We start from the raw sequence: 24,098 nt of genomic DNA, 5'->3' as shown, positions 1-24,098 counted from the left end.
TACGTTTGATCCAGATTACTACAGACTGTTCTGTTTTTGACAAATTCTGTTTTCTATGTGTTGTTTACTTATTTTGATGAACCTATGAGTAGTACCGGAGGGTATGAACCATATAGAAGTTGGAATACAGTAGATATTACACCAATATGAATTTAGAATGAGTTCATTACAGTACCTTATGATGGTGATTTGCTTTCTTATACTAACGGGGCTTACGAGTTTTCTATTTTTGTGTTGTGAAGTTTTCAAGTTTTGGGTAAAGATTCGATGAACTATGGAATAAGGAGTGGCAAGAGCCTAAACTTGGGGATTACCAAGGAACCCCAAGGTAATATTCAAGGACAACCAAGAGCCTAAGCTTGGGTATGCTGAAAGGATTGAGAAGAGGTGTCTAGAGGGGGGGGTGATTAGACACTAAGTACCAAAAGTTACAATTTTTAATTTCTTTAAGTTGAAGTGGAGTTTAGGAAAAAGTTTAACAAACACAATACATATCAAGCAAGCATGCAAAGAGTCTATGAGCAGCGGAAAGTAAAGCATGCAACTTGCAAGAATGTAAAGGGAAGGGTTTGGAGAATTCAAACGCAATTAGAGACACGGATGTTTTTGTCGTGGTTCCGATAGGTGGTGCTATCGTACATCCACGTTGATGGAGACTTCAACCCACAGAGGGTAATGGTTGCATGAGTCCACGGAGGGCTCCACCCACGAAGGGTCCACGAAGAAGCAACCTTGTCTATCCCATCATGGCCATCGCCCACGAAGGACTTGCCTCACTAGCGGTAGATCTTCACGAAGTAGGCGATCTCCTTGCCCTTACAAACTCCTTGGTTCAACTCCACAATCTTTGTCGGAGGCTCCCAAGTGACACCTAGCCAATCTAGGAGACACCACTCTCCAAGAAGTAACAAATGGTGTGTTGATGATGAACTCCTTGCTCTTGTGCTTCAAATGATAGTCTCCCCAACAATCAACTCTCTCTCACAGGATTTGGATTTGGTGGAAAGAAGATTTGAGTGGAAAGCAACTTGGGAAGGCTAGAGATCAAGATTCATATGGTAGGAATGGAATATCTTGACCTCAACACATGAGTACGTGGTTCTTTCTCAGAAAATGTGTATTGGAAGTGTAGGTATGTTCTGATGGCTCTCTCCACGAATGAAGAGTGGGTGGAGGGGTATATATAGCCTCCACACAAAATCTAACCATTACACACAACTTGCCAATCTCGGTGGGACCAAATTGATAGACTTGGTCGGACCGATTCAGCAAATCTAGTGACCGTTAGGGTTTTCGGTGGGACCGACTGGATCAACTCAGTGGGACCGATGTGCTAGGGTTAGGGTAAATCCAAAACTCGGTTTGACTGATTACTCAAACTCGGTGGGACCGATTTGGGTTATAAGTGAAATAGAGAGTTGGCCAAGCAAACTCGGTGGGGCCGATTGCATATCTCGGTGGGACCAGAAATATTGCAATAGGTAACAGAGAGTTTGCAAGCCCATCTCGGTGAGACCGAGATCCCATCGGTGAGACCGAACTGATTAGGGTTTTTGGCAGTGGCTATGTCAACTGAACTCGGTGGCTCCGGATAGACAGAATCGGTGGGGCCGAGTTTGACTTTTGGTGTGGGACATATATGGATATTTGGTGTGGGACATATATGGAAGTGGGAAAGTGGTTGAGGGCTTTGTAGCATATCACTAAGCACTATGAAGCAAGAACCTCATCAAGCAACACCTCATCCCTCCTTGATAGTATTGGCTTTTCGTATAGACTCAATGTGATCTTGAATCACTAAAATAGAAAATGTAGAGTCTTGATCTTGAAGCTTGAGCTAATCCTTTGTCCTTAGCATCTTGAAGGGGTTCCACATCCTTTAGTCCATGCCACTTAATTTGTTGAACTTGTCTGAAACATACTAGGTAAAAGTATTAGTCCAACAAGAGATATGTTGTCATTAATTATCAAAATCACCCAGGGAGCACTTGTGTTTTCAATCTCCCCCTTTTTGGTAATTGATGGCAACATACATCAAAGCTTTAGATAAAGATATAGAGAATAGCAAGTAAAGCTTTGGAAAGACATGTAACAAGCATAGGCTCCCCCTACATATATGCAATCGTGTGAATATGGAATATAGAGGCATGTGAGAGTATAACCATGACAGAGTGCAATGTGTTACATGTATCTTGGCTATATGCATCAGGGCAAAAGATATGAATATGGGAAATGTACCTTCATGCCCATGAGTCCTTCTTGCAAACAGTATGTACATCAGCAAGAATTTCTCATACACATGACTATGATGCATATACTTACCTTGTGGTCTTGAGTTGGCTAGGATGGAATGAGCTTGCGTAAACAAGGTTAGATAACACAGATGCACCCACTAGCTAGAGCAACCAAAAGAAAACACAAGAGTACCAAGACCGGGATGACATGTAGAGTGAGTACAGAGTACCACGATAGATATTGACATTTCCTCAAAGAGAAAGATATGCAATGAATTTAAGAATTTTCTTTCCCTTGGATGCCTTGCTCCCCCTGAATCTAGCATGGGATACTGGGAGAAGATAGGGAACAGAAAAACAAAGCTCAAAGAAACAAATGAACAGAGCTAATGCAAATAAGCACATATGAACATGTCTTTCCCCCAAGAAGACATGTGGCATCTCTCCTCTTGAACATCAAGCATCTGGGATCCTTGAAGATTACTCTTTCCTGGAGTATTCCCTCCCCCTAGAGATCTATCCCCCTAGAGATATGATTAAGCTTTGATGTGATCTCTCTCCCCCTTTGACATCAATGTCCAAGAAGGGTTTTCTGGAATTTGTTGTGAATGGGTTCGGTCCTTGAATCACAGTACAAAGCATTAAGGTAAATGTGATGCCTGCAGAGGACAAGATTCATTGAGTGGAGCTAGATCAAGAATAAAGCAGGAATAAATGGCAAAATGTTTTTCCTGTAGTGAAATTGGTGTCACCGAGTTGTATGCTTCGGTTGCGCCGAAAAAATTCGGTTAGACCGAAAACAAGAAACCGGTGTGACCGAGTTCATCACAGAGAAAACACTTGCCACCTCAGCTCACTAGACAAATAAGATCTCACAAAGATTTGCAATGAATTGGATGCAGAAAATGCAGAACAAAATGCAAAGAAAAGAAACTAAAAGATCTTCATCTAGAGATGGTCGGCGACAAAGTCACCTATGTTAGAGTACATTGACTTAGGAGTCAAGTGAGATCACTTGATCATAGGTCGTACTCATCGTTTTAAGCTCAAAATGGGGTTACCATTTTTCGTTAAGTATCTTGATGTATTCACATCTTGTCAAGTTGCTTTGACTCATGACTTGGAGTAAAGCTACTCTAAGATGGAATAACATACCTTGGGTGGCGGTGTTGATCTTGATCATGTAGTTGAACTTGTGTGGGTTGCTCAAGGTTGATGTAGCCCATCAAGAGTTAGGAGCACCCTTTGGATTTTGAGTTCATCTACCTACATGGGTTAGTTTTTGCAAGGAAGAGCACTTGTGTATCCAACATGACAATCATGAAACTCAACATAGAATTTGTCAAAGGATATGTTTGAGAGGTTTCGAGCTTCCTTGTCATCAACCACCATTGTGTAGAGAATTGGTGATGTAGAGATTGCTCAAGATGTGAGTGAGTTGCAATCTCATAGAATTTGATTCATCCAAGTACCTACAAGGGTTAGATAACATGCAAGATGCAAATTTTCAAGACATAAGATAATCATCATAGGAGAAATATTCAAGTGATTAGTCATAAGCTCAAGTCTTGCATGTATCCAATTGAGTTCCTACTCCAAGTTTGAAGCATCAATGATGTTCAATTCACCTCTTAACTTGCAAAACACTTTCTCATCAAGTGGTTTAGTGAAAATATTCGCTAATTGCTTATCGGTGCGAACATGCTTAAGGTTTATGTCACCCTTAGCAACGTGATCTCGAATGAAATGATGACGAACTTCAATATGCTTAGTTCGAGAGTGTTGCATGGGATTGTGAGCAATCTTGATAGCACTTTCATTGTCACAAAGTAATGGAACATGTTTCACATATATCCCATAATCTTTAAGAGTTTGGTCATACAAAGTAATTGAGCACAACATGAACCAGCAGCAATGTATTCTGCTTCGGTGGTGGATAAGGATACCGAGTTTTGTTTCTTGGAAGACGAAGACACAAGGGATCTACCAAGGAATTGACAAGTACCTGAAGTGGAATTTCTATCAACCTTGTCACCGGCATAGTCCGAGTCGGAGTAGCCAACAAGATCAAAGGAAGCCCTCTTTGGATACCAAATGCCAAAATTTGGTGTATGTATTAAGTATCTCACTATCCTTTTCATGGCCTTAAGATGACATTCCTTAGGAGCAGCTTGATATCGTGCACACATGCACACACTTAGCATGATATCAGGACGTGAAGCACATAGATATAACAATGAACCAATCATAGAGCGGTAAACTTTTTGATCAACCGGTTCACCATCTTTGGTCAAATCAAGATGTCCACTAGTAGGCATGGGTGTAGTCATACCTTTGCATTCTTTCATATTGAACTTCTTGAATAAGTCTTTGGTGTACTTCTTTTGAGAGACAAAGGTGCCTTCCTTAGTTTGCTTGATTTGCAAACCAAGAAAGAATTTTAGTTCACTCATCATAGACATCTCAAACTTCTCCGACATTAGCTTCCCAAACTTTTCACTAAAATGAGGGTTAGTTGATCCAAATATAATATCATCGAATAAATTTGGCATACAAATAGTTCTCCATTAACCCTTTTAGTAAAAAGAGTAGAATCTATTTTTCTAATTTCAAAGCCTTTTTCAATAAGGAACTTGGTCAAGCATTTATACCATGCTCTAGGAGCTTGTTTAAGACCATAAAGGGCTTTGTGAAGTTTGTAGACATGATTAGGTTTCTTAGGATTGACAAAACCGGGAGGTTGCTTAACATAAACTTCCTCCTCAATTTCACCATTTAGAAAAGCACTTTTAATGTCCATTTGGTACAAAGTGATATCATGGTGATTAGCATAAGCAAGTAAGATGCGAATGGACTCAAGTCTAGCAACGGGAGCATATGTCTCACCATAGTCCATACCTTCGACTTGTGTGTAGCCTTGGGCAACGAGACGTGCTTTGTTGTACCACTTGTCCATCTTCATCTTGCTTGTTGCGAAACACCCATTTGGTACCAATGATGTTGTGGTTTTTGTCGGGATTTTCAACCAATGTCCACACTTGATTTCTCTCAAAGTTGTGTAGCTCTTCATGCATAGCATTTATCCAATCTAGATCTTCTGATGCTTCTTCAACCTTCATGGGTTCAATGCGAGAGATGAATGAGTAATGTTCACAAAAGTTAGCCAAACGAGTTTTAGAGCGAGTGATTCTCCCGGTTTGGATATCATTGTAGATTTGCTCCACGGGATGATCTTTAGCAATTCTTGCTCGAACTCGTGAAAGCTTTTGCTTGGGTATTGGTTGAACATCTTCTTCATCTTGTTCTTCTTCTTGGCTTTCTTCATTGTCAGCGTTGTCGTTCTCTTGTCGTGGTGGAGAAGGTTTTTGACGTTCTTGGTGCACTTCCTCGTTTTCTTCATCTTGGTGTGTCCCACTTGTGGATGCTTCCGTATCAACTCTTTGTTCACCTTGTCGTGAGGTAGAAGCTTCCACTTGGACGGACGAGGTACTCTCCTTTATCTCCATTGGACGAATCTTGCCAATAGACAAGTCTTGGATTGCTTCCAAGGGATCTTTGTCTCCTACATCAATTGGCAATTGCTCTACTTGCGAGCCGTTAGATTCATCAAACTTCACATCTACCGTTTCTTCAACCTTTCGGGTGAAATTGTTGTAGACACGGTATGTGTGAGAGTTTGAGCCATAACCAAGTAGGAAACCTTCATGAGACTTAGGTGCAAATTTAGAACAATGATGCTTATCAAGAATGTAACACTTTGAGCTAAATACTCGAAAGTATCCAACTTGGGTTTTGTTACCGGTGAGGAGCTCGTATGCCGTTTTGCCGAGTAGCTTGTGAAGATACAAGCGATTTGTTGCATGACAAGCTGTTTCAACCGCTTCCGCCCAAAAGTGTTTTGGCGTCTTGTACTCATCAAGCATCGTTCTTGCCATCTCGATAAGAGTCCGGTTCTTCCTCTCAACGACTCCATTTTGTTGAGGTGTGTGCGTAGCCGAGAACTCATGTGTAATCCCTTCTTCGTCAAGAAAGGTGTCCACATTTGCATTCTTGAACTCCGTTCCGTTGTCGCTCCGAACTTTCTTGATCTTCACATCAAATTGATTTTGGTCCTTCCTAGGTTTTTGAAGATCTTTTGGACCCGCGATTTGTCATCAAGAAAGAACACCCATGTAAATCTTGAAAAATCATCAACTATGACTAGACCAAATGAGTTACCACCGAGACTCTTGTAGGCATTTAGACCAAAGAGATCCATGTGAAGTAGCTCGAGTGGTATTCTTGTGGTCATGATGTTCTTAGCGCGATGACTTCCTCCAACTTGTTTCCCTGCTTGACAAGCACTACAAAGTCTATCCTTGTCAAATATGACATCGTTAACGCCAAGGATATGATTTCCTTTAATGAGTTTGTCAAGGTTTCGCATGCCCACATGGCCTAGCCTTCTATGCCACAACCAGCCTTTAGAAGATTTAGCAATTAAGCAAGTTTTAGGTTGAGCCTTTTTAGTGAAATCAACAATGTAAAGATCTCCTCTACGTATACCGGTAAAGACCATTTTATGATTATCTCTATGAAACACTTGGCAGTCTACTTCAGTAAATAGGACATTGAAACCGAAATCAGCAAGTCTAGATACTGAAAGTAAGTTGTAGCCAAGAGATTAAACGAGCATGCCATTTTGTATGGAGCTATCATGTGAGATGGCCACCTTACAAAGGCCAACCACCTTACCCTTTGAATTATCACCAAAAGTGACATACTTTCGAGGGCCGTCATTTTTAGCAAGCTCACGGAACATGTCTTTATCTCCGGTCATATGATCAGTACATCCACTATCAAGGACCCATTCCTTTCCTCCAGCCATGTAGCCGCAAAGATTTGCCATAAGACCAAAGTGTCTCGTCGCATCATCGAGATCATAGTCACTATCATCATCCTCATCATAGTATTCATGTTCAACATCATTTTGTGATTGATCAATTCCTAGAGAGGGTAATTCATTAGACAAATGATCATTTCTATAGTTATCTTTATGAATTCTAATAGCTCTAGAAATGATATTGCTAATGATTCCAACATCTCCTTTGGCACTCGTAAGATTAGTAAGCTCAAATAAGCAGTCACCAAATTTGGGATCATTGGAATTCATCTTAATCAAGGCAATAGACTTATGGAGGATTTCATCTAGATCTTTCAAGGAATTATTTGGAAAGATTTCCTCAAGAAATTTCCATATGGTGTAGGCACACTTAAGAGTAGGCAAACATCCAATCAAGTTTCTAGGCAAGCCTCTAGTGATAAGATTAACAGTTCTAAGATTGCGAATCATGTCAATTGACTCATCAAGGGTAGGATGCATGGGATCAACATGAGGTGCACAAGGGCTAGCAATATACTTGTTCAAGTGATATTCATTGAAAATCTCAAGCATTTCATTTTTCCACTCATGAAAATATTCTCCATCAAGAATAGGCACTCTATGTCTAAGATTCCCTAAAGTAGACACATCCATCTTCCTCCAAAGGTGTTTAAACCAAGGTAATGGAGACCAATGCTCTGATACCAATTAAAAGGATCGATAAGAGGTGTCTAGAGGGGGGGTGATTAGACACTAAGTACCAAAAGTTGCAGTTTTTAATTTCTTTAAGTTGAAGTGGAGTTTAGGCAAAAGTTTAACAAACACAATACATATCAAGCAAGCATGCAAAGAGTCTATGAGCAGCGGAAAGTAAAGCATGCAACTTGCAAGAATGTAAATGGAAGGGTTTGGAGAATTCAAACGCAATTGGAGACACGGATGTTTTTGTCGTAGATCCGATAGGTGGTGCTATCATACATCCACGTTGATGGAGACTTCAACCCACGGAGGGTAATGGTTGCGCGAGTCCACGGAGGGCTCCACCCACGAAGGGTCCACGAAGAAGCAACCTTGTCTATCCCATCATGGCCATCGCCACGAAGGACTTGCCTCACTAGCGGTAGATCTTCACGAAGTAGGCGATCTCCTTGCCCTTACAAACTCCTTGGTTCAACTCCACAATATTTTTTGGAGGCTCCCAAGTGACACCTAGCCAATCTAGGAGACACCACTCTCCAAGAAGTAACAAATGGTGTGTTGATGATGAACTCCTTGCTCTTGTGCTTCAAATGATAGTCTCCTCAACACTCAACTCTCTCTCACAGGATTTGGATTTGGTGGAAAGAAGATTTGAGTGGAAAGCAACTTGGGAAGGCTAGAGATCAAGATTCATATGGTAGGAATGGAATATCTTGACCTCAACACATGAGTACGTGGTTCTTTCTCAGAAAATGTGTATTGGAAGTGTAGGTATGTTCTGATGGATCTCTCCATGAATGAAGAGTGGGTGGAGGGGTATATATAGCCTCCACACAAAATCTAACCGTTACACACAACTTGCCAATCTCGGTGGGACCGAATTGATAGACTCGGTCGGACCGATTCAGCAAATCTAGTGACCGTTAGGGTTTTCGGTGGGACTGACTGGATCAACTCGGTGGGACCGATGTGCTAGGGTTAGGGTAAATCCAAAACTCGGTTTGACCGATTACTCAAACTCGGTGGGACCGATTTGGGTTATAAGTGAAATAGAGAGTTGGCCAAGCAAACTCGGTGGGGCCGATTGCATATCTCGGTGGGACTAGAAATATTGCAATAGGTAACAGAGAGTTTGCAAGCCCATCTCGGTGAGACCGAGATCCCATTGGTGAGACCGAACTGATTAGGGTTTTTGGCAGTGGCTATGTCAAATGAACTCAGTGGCTCCGGATAGACAGAATCAGTGGGGCCAAGTTTGACTTTTGGTGTGGGACATATATGGATATTTGGTGTGGGACATATATGGAAGTGGGAAAGTGGTTGAGGGCTTTGAAGCATATCACTAAGAACTATGAAGCAAGAACCTCATCAAGCAACACCTCATCCCTCCTTGACAGTATTGGCTTTTCCTATAGACTCAATGTGATCTTGAATCACTAAAATAGAAAATGTAGAGTCTTGATCTTGAAGCTTGAGCTAATCCTTTGTCCTTAGCATCTTGAAGGGGTTCCACATCCTTTAGTCCATGCCACTTAATTTGTTGAACTTGTCTGAAACATACTAGGTAGAAGTATTAGTCCAACAAGAGATATGTTGTCATTAATTATCAAAATCACCCAGGGAGCACTTGTGCTTTCAGATGCCCCGGAAGGCATCCCCTCTTTCGTCTTCGTTCATCGGTAACTTTACTTGGAGCTATATTTTTATTCACCACATGATATGTGTTTTGCTTGGAGCATCATTTTATTTTCTTTTGTTTTGCTTGCTATTTGAATAAAATACCAAGATCTGAAATTCTTAAATGTTAGAGAGTCTTCACATAGTTGCATAATTATTCGACTACTCATTGATCTTCACTTATATCTTTCGGAGTAGTTTGTCATTTGCTCTAGTGCTTCACTTATATCTTTTTGGAGCACGGTGGTGGTTTTATTTTATAGAAATAGATGAACTCTCATGCTTCACTTATATTATTTTGAGAGTCCTAAACAACATGGTAATTTTCTTTGGTTATGAAACTAGTCCTAATATGATGGGCATCCAAGAGGGATATAATAAAGACTTTCATATAGAGTGCATTGAATACTAAGAGAAGTTTGATACTTGATGATTGTTTTGAGATATGGAGGTAATAATATCAAAGTTGTGCTAGTTGAGTAGTTGTGAATTTGAGGAATACTTGTGTTTAAGTTTGCAAGTCCTGTAGCATGCACGTATGATGAACGTTGTGTAACAAATTTGAAACATGAGGTGTTATTTGATTGTCTTCCTTATGAGTGGCGGTCGGGGACGAGCGATGGTCTTTTCCTACCAATCTATCCCCCTAGGAGCATGCGCGTAGTGCCGAGGTTTTTGCTGACTTGTAGATTTTTGCAATAAGTATATGAGTTCTTTATGACTAATGTTGAGTCCATGGATTATACGCACTCTTACCCCTCCATCATTGCTAGCCTCTTCGGTACCGTGCATTACCCTTTCTCACATTGAGAGTTGGTGCAAACTTCGCCGGTGCATCCAAACCCCGTGATACGATACGCTCTATCACACATAAAACTCCTTATATCTTCCTCAAAACAGCCACCATACCTACCTATTATGGCATTTCCATAGCCATTCCGAGATATATTGCCATGCAACTTTCCACCATTCCGTTTATCATGACACATTCATCATTGTCATATTGCTTAGCATGATCATGTAGTTGACATAGTATTTGTGGCAAAGCCACCATTTATAATTATTTCATACATGTCACTCTTGGTTCATCGCAATCCCGGTACACCGCCGGAGGCATTCATATAGAGTCGTATCTTGTTCTAGTATCGAGTTGTAATCATTGATTTGTAAATAAATAGAAGTGTGATGATCATAATTTTTTAGAGCATTGTCCCAAGTGAGGAATAAAAAAAATAGAAGGCCCCAAAAAAAGAAAAAAGAGAAAGGCCATAAAAAAGAGAAGGCCCCAAAAAACGAGAGAAAAAGAGAGAAGGGACAATGCTACTATCCTTTGCCACACTTGTGCTTCAAAGTAGCACCATAATCCTCATGGTAGAGAGTCTCTTGTTTTGTCACTTTCATTTACTAGTGGGAATTTTTCATTATAGAACTTGGCTTGTATATTCCAACAATGGGCCTCCTCAAGTGCCCTAGGTCTTCGTGATCAAGCAAGTTGGATGCACACCCACTTAGTTTCTTTTGTTGAGCTTTCATACATTTATAGCTCTAGTGCATCTGTTGCATGGCAATCCCTACTCCTTGCATTAACATCAATCGATGGGCATCTCCCTAGCCCATTGATTAGCCGCGTCGATGTGAGCATTTCTCCTTTTTTTTTCTCCACACAACCCCCTCATTATATTCTATTCCACCCATACTGCTATGTCCATGGCTCGCGCTCATATATTGCGTGAAAGTTTGTAGGTTTGAGATTACTAAAGTATGAAACAATTGCTTGGCTTGTCATCGGGGTTGTGCATGATGAGAGCATTCTTGAGTGACGAAAATGGAGCATGACTAAACTATATGATTTTGTAGGGATGAACTTTCTTTGGCCATGTTATTTTGAGAAGACATGATTGCTTAGTTAGTATGCTTGAAGTATTATTATTTTCATGTCAATATTAAACCTTTCTTGAATCTTATGGATCTGAATATTCTTGCTACAATAAAGATAAATACATGATGAATATGTTAGTTAGAATTCCACATCAAAAATTCTGTTTTTATCATTTACCTACTCGAGGATGAGCAGGAATTAAGCTTGGGGATGCTGATACGTCTCCAACGTGTCTATAATTTTTGATTGTTCCATGCTATTATATTATCAACCTTGGATGTTTTATATGCATTTATATGCTATTTTATATGATTTTGGGACTAACCTATTAACCCAGAGCCCAGTGCCAGTTTCTGTTTTTACCTTGTTTTAGAGTATTGCAGAAAAGGAAAATCAAACGGAGTCCAATTGACCTGAAACTTCACGAAACTTATTTTTGGAAGGAAAGAAACCCGGGAGACTTGGAGTCCACGTCAAGAAAGCAACGAGGAAGCCATGAGGCAGGGGGGTGCGCCCACCCCCCTGGGCGCGCCCTCCACCCTCGTGGGCCCCTCGTGGCTCCCCTGACGTTCTTCTTCCGTCTATATATCTCCATATACCCTAAAACAATCGGGGAGCACAATAGATCGGGAGTTCCGCCGCCAGAAGCCTCCTAGCCACCGAAAACCAATCTAGACCCGTTCCGGCACCCTGCCGGAGGGGGCAGTCCCTCTCCGGTGGCCATCTTCATCATCCCGGCGCCCTCCATGATGAGGATGGAGTAGTTCTCCCTCGGGGCTGAGGGTATGTACCAGTAGCTATGTGTTTGATCTCTCTCTCTCTCTCTCTCGTGTTCTTGAGGTGATACGATTTGATGTATCGCGAGCTTTGCTATTATAGTTGGATCTTATGATGTTTTCTCCCCCCTCTACTCTCTTGTAACGGATTGAGTTTCCCCTTCGAAGTTATCTTATCGGATTGAGTCTTTAAAGATTTGAGAACACTTGATGTATGTCTTGCCGTGCGTATCTGTGGTGACAATGGGATACCACGTGATTCACTTGATGTATGTTTTGGTGATCAACTTGCGGGTTCCGCCCATGAACCTATGCATAGGGGTTGGCACACGTTTTCGTCGTGATTCTCCGGTAGAAACTTTGGGGCACTCTTTGAGGTTCTATGTGTTGGTTGAATAGATGAATCTGAGATTGTGTGATGTATATCGTATAATCATACCCACAGATACTTGAGGTGACATTGGAGTATCTAGGTGACATTAGGGTTTTGGTTGATTTGTATCTTAAGGTGTTATTCTAGTACGAACTCTAGGGCTGTTTGTGGCACTTATATGAATAGCCTAACGGATTGATTGAAAAGAATAACTTTGAGGTGGTTTCGTACCCTACCATAATCTGTTCGTTCATTCTCCGCTATTAGTGACTTTGGAGTGACTCTTTGTTGCATGTTGCGGGATACTTATATGATCCAATTATGTTATTATTGTTGAGGGAACTTGCACTAGTGAAAGAATGAACCCTAGGCCTTGTTTCAACACATTGCAATACCGTTTACGCTCACTTTTATCATTATTTACCTTGCTGTTTTTATATTTTCAGATTACAAAAACCTATATCTACTATCCATATTGCACTTGTATCACCATCTCTTCGCAGAACTAGTGCACCTATACAATTTACCATTGTATTGGGTGTGTTGGGGACACAAGAGACTCTTTTTTATTTGGTTGCAGGGTTGCTTGAGAGAGACCATCTTCATCCTACGCCTCCTACGGATTAATAAACCTTAGGTCATCCACTTGAGGGAAATTTGCTACTGTCTTACAAACCTCTGCACTTGGGGGCCCAACAACGTCTACAAGAAGAAGGTTGTATAGTAGACATCACCAGACAACCCAAACTTATGTTGCCGGTTTAAGACGTCCGGTTGGGCGGCAATTTTGTCACCGACAGTGAATAGGTCGTCTGCTAGGACGTATTAGGGAGGGGGATTTTGAGGGGTATAGTTGTAGATGCTCTTATGTATTAGGCGATGAGAGAAGTTGCGGGGCCTCCTTATATAGCATTAGTCATCAAAACCTTAATCAGCACATCCCCTCTCTCCCACTTCACACCTTGGAACGAGAGTAATAGATGGTTCCTTGCCTTCAAAGTTAAATCCATTTGTGAAAATTCTAAATTTTCCACATAGTCTTGCTTCCAAATTATCCACACAACACATGCATAAACTTTTAACCGTAGTCCGTGCAAAAATAAGGCTGTGAAATTTAGGAGATACCCACATAATGCTAACATTGTTGAGAGAAATTGCAATTGAAGGCATTAGCTTTTCAATGTGTTATGCTCCACACTTATACACGATGTGTGTGTGTGTATTCATTTTCAACGTTTTTAACTCTTTGTTTCAATATGTAAGAAACATACTCACATATATATTCTTTTGCAATTTCTACCACCTGATATGATTTTTACCTCAAACATCATGAACTTATATGATTGTTGCCAGACTTTCTATCGTGATGCAGTTCAGTAAACTTGTAGCTGAAGTGCTGCCTTAATTTTTCTCAAATTACTTCTCTGGCTGCTAAGCCTTGCGTTATTTTTATTATTATAATGGTGGATTCACTGATGCATTGGTGCCATGTTTTACTCTAGCGTAGACCATGTGCATGTGCAAATCTATGAATCTGATACGCTCCGCTGGTTGGTTCAACTTACTCTCTGTTCATGTGTATTGTTGGATGTGTGAAACAGTTGGTATATCCCACATATAATTACAAGTTACGATATTCCTTACAGAAGGAGGGAAATTGCACATAAAAATGTGGTTCAAGCATAAAATGTATTCATACACAAAAAAATCATAGTTGAAACATAAAATTTGCATAAATTCACATACTTGCATGAACTTGGAGTTCTCTGAATCATGCATAGGGTTGCCTTTGCCTCCATTCTCCACAATCATGGTGTTCAAGATTACACAACATGTCATCAGCTGGCAAAGTGTTAGTTTTCACATTGTTGGAATTACACGAAACAAGCTGACTTTGAAGAACTTAGAATACCCTTTCCACATTGTACCGTCTTACATTTGTGAAGAGAGACATTGTTTGTTACCTTGCGGTTGGATAAAGTCTTCATAAATATCGCCCACCGAGAATAGATGCTATTGGTAAGGTAGTACCATATTTTATACTTGTGTCCGTTGATGGTGTAGTAGCATCACCATCACAAAGTCTCTTGAATAAAGGAGATTGCTGAAGCACATTGATATCATTGTTAGAGCCAAACATGCCAAAGAAAACATGTCAAATTCACAAGTTCTTCAATGCCACTACTTTAAGTATGACAATGTTCTTTTTGGTGTGACCTTAATACTACTTGCGTAAACCTTTCGATTAGTTCTTTCATTGTGAATGCACGCAATTGACTTGACAAAGCATACCGGGGATCCACTTGATGCTCTCTAGTACAAACACTTTCACCATGATGCATGCAAATTTCACCTTTGTCCACAGACATGCTGTCTCTCCCATCTGGATTTCAACATCGATGGCTTTTGCGGCTTTATCATAAGCGAGATCCTGAGAGCAGTTGTGCAATTTTGCAGATGAGAGAAGAAAAGTTATTCACAACAATCTTTCCTCAGCTTGAAGTAGTCATCAACCTCCTCCACGACATTCACTACGCGTACGACCAAACTCTGCTCATCCGGTAGCGACACCGAAAAAACCCTTCATCATGGTATGTTAGGTACGGTGTGAAGTTGTCCTTGTAGAGAAGCTTTGCACGAGTGATCCTATCTCAAGGAATAACTATCCTGCCGTTTATCGAACCCTTGACGTTCAGGACATTCTCCTATTGCTTCTCCAATTCATCATGGATGCTCATCATCATTCCAACATTTTTGTCGTCCGAATCTGACAAATCGATGAACCCTTTATATATAAATTATACAACACTACTAGGAAAAGGCCTACTAATGGCGGGTCACTATGGCTTAATCTCGGGTCAATATGCTTAATCTCAGGTCAAATCGCACTCTGTGGTCAAACTTCCCGGAAGGTCACCCATCCTCACACTACTCCAGCCCGAGCATGCTTAACTTCGTAGTTCTATCCAACCCCAGCACCACCTCACTTCACAGGCACTTGTTGATATATCTATCATATCAATCCTATTAAACCTTGCTGATGTCTAGGACTTTGTTCATGTTCATGAGTATGATGAAATTTTGAAAAAATATTTCAAACTTCCCGGTCATATTATGTATCATATTTTGAAAAATAATTCAAATTTTTTTTCGAAACCATTTTTTCTGTTACTAGTGGCGCACCTAGCATACGGTGCGCCACTAGTAAGTTTGAATTTTTTTGCCTCCGGATCTTAAAAGCCCCGTAACTTTTTTTTGTTAGGTTTTTGGGGATTTTGAAAATGTTTAACGGGGTACCCCCGTTAAATTCGGATGTAACTTTCGAGTAGATGATTTTTCATATAGAAAACTTTTTAATCCGAGTCCGTATGCAAAAGTTATGCCCATTTTACAAATTTCAGAGAGATTTTGCAAATAAAGTCGAAATTCATATTTTTTTAATTTTCCCAACAACTAGACCACATATCACATGGGAAACTTTTTTTTTTTGACATTTCCAGCATTTTCTTTTATTTTTTTAACTGAAAAGGCGGTCCAAGGGGGTGGGGGTGGGGGATGCATTCGGTGGAAGTTTTGAGCCAAGTTAGTAATGGCGCACCATGGGAGTGGTGCGCCATTACTAGTTAAACTAGTAATGGCGCACCACACCCACGGTGCGCCATTACTAGTTTTGAAAAAAAATAAAACAAATTCTGAATTTTTTTTGAAAAAACTTAGTAATGGCGCACCAGTTGATAGTGCGCCATTACTAGTTTTAACTAGTAATGACGCACTGTCCACTGGTGCGCCATTACTAGTTTTGAAAAAATAAATAAAAAAATTAAAAAAAAACTGAAAATAATTTACTAGTGGCGCATCATGGATGTGGTGCGCCATTACTAGTTTAACTAGTAATGGCACCATTACTAGTTTAACTAGTAATGGCGCACTATCCACTGGTGCGACATTACTAGTTTTGAAAAAAAATGAATTTTTTTTGTTACTAATGACGCACCGTGGATGTGGTGCGCCATTAGTATATACTAATGGCGTGCGGTGCGCCATTAGTATTTGGACACTAATGTCGCACCAACACATGGTGCGCCATTAGTATATACTAATGGCGCACCACATGTCTGGTGTGCCATTAGTGGCCATATGATCTATAGCCCTTTTCCTAGTAGTGCAAGGTCCTTTTTCCAATACTCATCAGACGAATCCATTGTTTGCCTACAAATGAGCAAAATAAAAAAATTACTTGGACATTTCATCGATCACATAGAGTGCGAGGTGTATGCCGGGAGGAGTTGGACGTATCAGGGCAGCGTCCGGTGGCGACATGGATGACGGTGTTGTCGGTTGGGGATGACGACGGAGCTAGGGTGGCGGCGGAGCTATGGTAGCGGTTGTGTGGACGAGGCAGAAAAGAAAAGAGGAATAGGGCAAGTTGGGCTAGGTTAGGGGTGACTTGAAGAGATTTGAGATAGATCCCTCCTGTTAGTACAACGTGGCGGACACGCCCGAGCGTCCCTGTATTCAATCCGCCACAGATATGGGTTGGAGGGGTGCAGGACAACCCAAACTTATGTTGCCGGTTTAAGGCATTCGGTTGGGCGGCAATTTTTTCATTGGTAGTGAATAGGTTATCTGCCAGGACGTATTGGGGATGGGGGATTTTAAGAGGTATAGTTGTAGATGCTCTTATGTATTAGGCGATGAGAGAAGTTGTGGGGCCTCCTTATATAGCATTAGTCATGAAAACCTTAATCACCACATCCCCTCTCTCTCACTTCACACCTTGGAACGTGATTAATAGATGGTTTCTTGCCTTCAAAGTTAAATCCATTTGTGAAAATTCCAAATTTTCCACATAGTCTTGCTTGCAAATTATCCACACAACGCATGCATAAACTTTTAACCGTAGTCCGTGCAAAAATAAGGCTGTGAAATTTAGGAGATACCCACATAATGCTAACATTATTGAGAGAAATTGCAATTGAAGGCATTAGCTTTTCAATGTGTTATGCTCCACACTTATATACGGCGTGTGTGTATTCATTTTCAACGTTTTTAACTCTTTGTTTCAAATATGTAAGAAACATACTCACATAAATATTCTTTTTTGGCTGATTAGGATGTGAGAACAATCCTAAGTAGGGAGAATAACAACAGAGTTTTTGTTACTTTAGCGACCATAGGTTGGGCTAGAAGACCAACAAGAAACAACTTCCTAGATTTGAACCGTCTTGGTGCGTCTGAGGCTTTGGGTGTTGCTATGAGACCCACTTGTAAGGGTGTATGTTTCTGGTTGAGGGTAACACAAACCGGATGAGGATCCCCTCACGTGAGCAATTATACCATTGGGTCACTGACATGTGGGTCCCGCCAAGCGTGGGTCCCACCTGTCAGCGTCGGGAAGGCAGGGTAAGGCAGTGATAGCCACGTCAGAGGATCCATGTCCAACACAAACCTAGCCGTAATGGACTGGCCGAATTTTCTGGTTTTGAGAAGGCACTGCCTAATTTTTTTTGCTATTTTTATATTTTAATGGTTTAAATAATTTATTATTGTTATTATTACTATGTTTTTGGATATTTATTAAAATTCATAAACATTTTTAAAAGCATGATCATTTTCTAAAATACACACACATCTTTAAATTCAAGATTTTTTTAAATCCACAAAAATATATATTAAATTTACGAACATTTTTATAAATTCATTTTTTAATTCGCCACATTTTGTAAAATCCAAGATTTTTAAAATTTGCTTTATATAACTTTTTCAAATAAAAACACGATAGCAGATTTTCTAAGCTAGAAGTGGAGCAAGCATAATAAAACCTAAGCGAGCAAGAACTTCATTGTTTTCCCCGTTTGAGCATCATAGCAGCAAGTTTTAACATGAAAAAAACTTCGCTAGCACATAATTAAAACTTAAGCCAACATAATAAAACCAAAACGAAATAACCGGACGTAATAATCTGCTAGAGAGAAAAAGTTAATCCCATAGGTGAAGAACGCACGTTAGCCTATATCACAATACTACGCCGGCAAAAAAAGACATAGAACTAGTACAAGACTTCTGTTTAGGGGCAAAAAAAGTGAAGCAGTACAGAGAGACAGAGATCTCAGCAAAGATCAGCTCATGCGATGACGAACACCCTGAGCTCCCCCCTGTCCCCTCGGGTGATGCGGGTGTCGTCGTCGAGGTAGGTCACGTCGAACTCGCCGCTCCCGGTGTTGGACGCCGGCGGCCGGAGGCTATCCGGGATGCGGGGCACCTCCAGCAGAGGCAGCTGGGACAGGTTCCCATTCGTCTTCACCGTCGTCTTGTCGAAATTGATCTTGATACTCGCGATCCCTGGCCGTGGCAGCCATCATGATTCAGGAAACACCCATCAATCAAGCAAAAAAGGCGTGCAGAATCGAGAATTGCCTCACCGGTGATCTCAAACTTGTGTGCCAGCGTGGCCGTGGCCTCCACCGGCGGCAGCGGCCACGGCGCGCCGAGCTCGAGCTCCACGATGTTGTCGAAGTCCTGGCTCACCACGTCGATCCTCTGGAACACCTGACGAGCACACGCACGATTGGGAATGGAGTTCAGCGTCACATTTCTGAAACCATTTTCGGTGCGGTTGAGCTGGGCTCAGGATTGGTGTCGGGTCCTGACCTGGCCGAGGGTGATGGGGAGCAGGCGGCCGGTGGGCGGGCCGGGGCGGCTACCGCCGAGCGTCCGCGACGAGAAGGCGCTGCTGTAGACCAGCCTCCACCGGCCCTGCAGCTTGTCGAGGTCCTTGGCGAGGTTCACGGGGGCCGGCGCCGCCGCCTCGAGCTGCCTCGCCGCCGCGTCCGCCCGGTCCAGGTCCTCCTGGCTCGCCGCGAGGCCCCGGTTCAGCCCGGCCACCGCGCTCTGCGTCCACGAATCATGCGAGCATCCGTCATCAAGCGAGCGAGCGGCTACGAAATGTCGGGTCAGATGCTGGAATATTCTTATCGGCCACTCACCAGCAGCTTGATTTTCAGCGAGGGGACGTCGGCGGCGCCGGCGCCGGTGTCCGAGTAGTCCACCGCCGACGAAGGCGCGGCCACCGCGCGGATGGACAGCTGCTGCTGCCTCTTCCCTCCGCTGGCGCTCCTCCTGCCGCTGCTTGCCCGCCATGGGTTCCCGCCCTTGCTGCTCGCGGGAGGGCTAGGCAGAGGACGGGTGGAGGTGGAGGCGCAGCAAGATGACCACGACGGCGATGCCATGGCCACGGGCACCGTCCGGTGAAGCAGTCAATCGATCGAGGAGAGCAACGAGAAAAGAAATTTTCAGTTGGGTGCCGACCGGCCAGAGGTCAGAGACGAGCACGAGAAGCTGCTCTTGTGTTCTCAAAGAAAAGAAAAGGGCAGCTTCCCTACGGGCTACGGCGGGGAATTTTTGTGGTGGGTGACCGAGATGACAATTTGGCCGCGGAGAGGAGTGGCGCAGGTTGGGACGCGTAGGGGGGTGACGACTTGGCAGCCTACGGTTACGCTTTTGTCAGGCCGGTGGCACCTCCGGAGCCGAGTGGCCGTTCTAGGTGGCCGAGGTCGTCGGGGCGCCAACGTTTCGTGCTTTCCTTCGGTTTTTTTTTTTTTTTTACAACGAGCTAGAGAGCTTTATTGATTAACTAGAATCCGGATGAAATCCGCCCGAAGGCAACTAACAAGAAACTAAGGGCTTTGATCCAGCCAACAATCCGTCCCGTCTGGTGTACTAAGGCCAACTCCACCGCATGACCCCAAACGGACGTCCGTTTTGTCCGTATTTCGTTCGTTTGGAGGGGGATTTGGGGTCGTGTCCGGGCGTGTCCTGGGATGCGGTGGCCGTGCGTCCAGCGCGCAGCCACATTCATTTGCCTCATTCTATTCGTGTCTATTTAAAAAACCAAAAAAAACGTTTCAAATGCTAAGCCCTAGTTCAGGCCAGCGGCCTACACGTCCATCGTCGCCATCAGCCAGCGGCCAGCAACACAGCGAGCCTCCAAAATAAACAATTGTCCTCGCCGGCAACGCAGCCAGCGGCCGGCAACACAGCCGGCCACCAAAATGAATGTTTTCTCGCCAGCACACAGCCAGCGGTCCAGCAGGCGGGCGACACCCATACCAGCCTCCAAAAAGAACGGCCACGGCCGATCGGACGACCTAGTTCAGGCCTTTGGCTTCGAGCATCTCCTCCTGCTTGGCCTTAAACCAGGCCCTCGTCTTATCGCTCATCTTCGACAAGTCCACGCTCATGATCGCAAGGGCCACCTCCTTCGCTCTGGTGGCGGCGTTCGTGGCCTCGATATCGAGCTGCCTCTGCCTGGCCTTAACGTTGTCGGCCTCGATGTCGAGCTGCCTTTGCCGGGCCGCCTTCTTCATGTCGATCTTCCTTCTCTTGGCCGCCTCCTCCATCTCAAGTTTCTTTCTTTGAAGGTCTAGGTATTGCTTCATTTGCTCCTCCTTGCTTTGCCGCTTCTTCTCGTCCCTCACATCCTTTTGGGACATCATGCCATGCAAAGCGTCATGCAATGCCATGGATGAAGCATCACGTATGTCATCAACCTTGGAGTTGGTCTTGCCCCTCGGCCTCTTCAAGGCCTCGCCATCTCCACCTCCGGCGTACTTGGCCGTCTTTAGTCCTCTCTTCCTTTGTAGTTCACGGTATTGGTCCTTGAACTTAGGGCAATTGTTGATGATCGTCCAACAATGCGTAAGAGTGAATGGCTTGTCATTGTCCCGGACCTTGAATGCCTCCAAATATTGAAATGCCTAAATCACATGATCAACAACAAGTGAACATGCAAACATATACACAACCGAAGTGTCATGGCCGTAGCAAGGAAAGGGCTAGGAAGACGAGAGCATACCATGTCCCCAACGCCGAGACCACTCACGGGCCGTGCTTCAACGCTCTCAAATGCGGCGCAATACTTGTTGCACTCTTGTTGGATGAACAACCATCTCTTTTGAATCGAGCCGATGCCACGGTTGCTTGTAAATTGGTAGGGCTCAAACATCTTCCTTTCATGGAATGTTTTGTGAACTCTCGTTCAAAAAACAATGCCCTTTTGTTGCGTGCCGTTCCTCGGATCTTGGCTAATCTCCATCCAAGCTTGGCAAATCAACTTGTCCTCATCTTGTGTGTATGAACCCGTGCGAATGCTCTTCCTCTTCTTTTGTGCTTCCGCTCTTTGGGTGAGCTCGTCGATGAACAATGGCTCGCCACTAATATCAACGTCATTGCCTTCTTCTTCATCACCGTCACCTTCGACATAGATGTCATCGTCTTCATGCCACGAGTCACCATGGTCGTAGTCAGCACGACCGTCGGCCTCTTCATCAGGCACGTATTGGGCGCGGCCATCCTGACTTTGGGTCTCCTCGGGGTCGTAGGCACGACCATGCCCATCCTCGAAGATCACGTCCTCCATGTACTGGTTGTAGAAGGGGTCGTCGACCGTTGGCGTTGGTGTTGGCATTCCGTCAAACAAGACGCGGGGGGCCGGCATGGTGCCTATGAACGGTGCCCGTGCTTGCTTTCTTTGCATCTCGACGGACGCCCGGCCGCCGCTGCTGGAACCAGGCGTGACGTTGAGGTCGATGACGGCCGCGGGACGCGGTGTGGACGGCGCGAACAAGCCCACATCCGGCGACCCCAAGAAACGGGTCTGGCCGTCGTGCCTTGGCAGAGGAAAGCCGGACAACATCGGCGCAGTCCGCGACGTCAGCGACTGGCAGTGCGGAGGCTGGGTGACCGACGAGCCTGTGCTCGCGGGGCCGGCGGCCGCTGCAAGGAACCCGGCCGGACGGCCCATGCAAAGCATGAGGATGGCGTGCGCTTTGTTGAGGAGGTCCTCCTTCTCGTCGGCAGAGGCCTTGCGCCGTGCAGCCTCCAGCTCCTCGCGCTGGGGGCAAACTTGGCCGCGGCGGCATTGACCTTGACGGCCGCTCTCCGTTCCCTCCTCTTCGCCAATTTCGTGTCCAACTTGGCGATCTCCTCCGACATGCATTCCGACCGCGGCTTCCTTGGCACCTTGGCCGCCTTCCTCTTCACCATTGTGGGCGGGTCGACGGCCAGGCCGCCGGAATTCAGTGGGGCGTCGGCCATGGACGGGGGAGAGAGAGGGTGGGCGGGAGGGAGGAACGTGGGAGGGTTTGTGGAAAATGGCGCCAAATGGGCGTGGGGGGGGGTTGGTTTCTCCCACCGACAGGCGGGCCAGGGGAGGACAAGCGCGCGTGTCCTGCCCGTCCGCGCGCTGTCCGTTTCACCCCAAAACCGGCGCAAACTTGGGCCACAGATGGGTCGAAAGCGGACACAAAGCGGAAAAATGTCCGTTTGCGGTCGCGCGCTGGACCGTCTGGTTTGTCCATTTTACCCCAAACGGACGAGGCGGACAAGATAGAGTCGCGCGGTAGAGTTGGCCTAACACGCTGAGCACACATATGGGCGGGAAGGTTCAAATTCCTTCCGACATGAGTAACCCAAAAATGAATAAAACTATGGACAACAGCTTCTAATTCTTTCAAGATAGGCGCGAAAATAGAGCCAGAGTTGCTACACAAGTTCCATAGGTTCACCAATTTCATGGAGTCAACCTCCAAGTTCACATGTTGGGCAAAGATCACCCCCTCCCGGAAGGCCAGGAGCTCGGCCGTAAAAGGAACAGACACCCCTAGAAGGAAGCTAGGAAGCAACTCATGTTGTATGCACGTTGGAATAGCCTGAATGATAGATTTCAAAAGCACTTTCCTAGCCGCGCACGCTAGAGTCCTCTCAAACCATCCCTGCATTTTGCTTTTGCTTCTCTCGTTAATATGCATGAAAGTACCACTTGTAATTCTGCCAATAGCCGCTGGGAGACCCAAATAACATTCAGCGAACGCTTCCACTAAAATACCAAGAGTTTGCTTCAAGAACTCACGAAGGGACTGCAATACTAAAATAATTGAGCTCTTCTCTCGGTTCACTTCTTGACCAGAACAATCAGTATAGATCAATATCATTGAGTCTCTTTGCACTTGCAGTTTTAGCACTGAGTAAGATCAAACTATCTTTAGCAAGAAGGGTGTAACACCCTCAGTGTCATGCTACAGTAATCTCTGTTAATGGTGCCATGTCATCATGTTACTGTTGCTAATCTTCACTTGATCCAAATCACAATTCAAATTCAAATCCAATCTAAAGTCAAAAATTCATATTTGTCAGACGTGAAAACTAAAATGTTCATCATGTGCCAAATATTCCATAACCAATTATGGTTGCGACCCAACAATTTTTGTAAGGTGTTTAAATGCCCTAAACTAATTAAAAGGGTTCTAGAACAACATAGTTAAATGCCTTCCATTTATGAAAAATTCAAAAAAACTCGAAAGCCTCCCAAACTTTTTGTGGCTGTGCTAGTTAATGCATGGTTTTTATGTGGCCAAGTCCCTTTTTTTTTCAAAATACATTTGCTAGCTAAAATAAAATGCAAAATAGAAAAGACAAAGGGAAAATAGAAAAGGCCCATTGCCCCCCTCCCCCTGGGCCTTAGCCTACCCAGCCGGCCCAACGTCCCAGCCAGCCCACTTCCCCCTCGCGGTCGTCTTCTCCCTGTTCAACCGACCGCTCG

At 43.9% G+C, this 24,098-nt stretch overlaps 1 protein-coding gene across 1 annotated transcript; it reads right to left on the bottom strand.

Moving 5' to 3' along the window:
• Positions 1-18,428: 18,428 nt before the first annotated feature.
• LOC125536028 (plastid-lipid-associated protein 6, chloroplastic) lies at positions 18,429-19,880 on the bottom strand. The gene is made up of 4 exons (XM_048699104.1): positions 19,486-19,880; positions 19,151-19,390; positions 18,922-19,048; positions 18,429-18,841 (listed from the first exon to the last, which is right to left on the bottom strand). Exons 1-4 carry the CDS (start codon positions 19,726-19,728, stop codon positions 18,624-18,626), a joined length of 828 nt encoding a protein of 275 aa, XP_048555061.1. The 5' UTR covers positions 19,729-19,880; the 3' UTR covers positions 18,429-18,623.
• Positions 19,881-24,098: the final 4,218 nt, after the last annotated feature.

This window comes from Triticum urartu, chromosome 2 (genome assembly GCF_003073215.2).
Source record: "Triticum urartu cultivar G1812 chromosome 2, Tu2.1, whole genome shotgun sequence".
Lineage (NCBI taxonomy): Eukaryota > Viridiplantae > Streptophyta > Magnoliopsida > Poales > Poaceae > Triticum > Triticum urartu.
Note: the sequence above shows the minus strand (reverse complement) of the source record. Positions and strands in the feature narration are given on the sequence as shown.

Bases quoted from the DNA above. Each gene is read 5' to 3' on its own strand.
- LOC125536028 (XM_048699104.1), bottom strand. From the start codon at position 19,728: ATGGCATCGCCGTCGTGGTCATCTTGCTGCGCCTCCACCTCCACCCGT. The intron at 19,391-19,485 runs GTGAGTGGCCGA...TCGTGGACGCAG, and splicing joins CGCTGAAAATCAAGCTGCTG to AGCGCGGTGGCCGGGCTGAA. The intron at 18,842-18,921 runs GTGAGGCAATTC...TGCCACGGCCAG, and splicing joins ACACAAGTTTGAGATCACCG to GGATCGCGAGTATCAAGATC.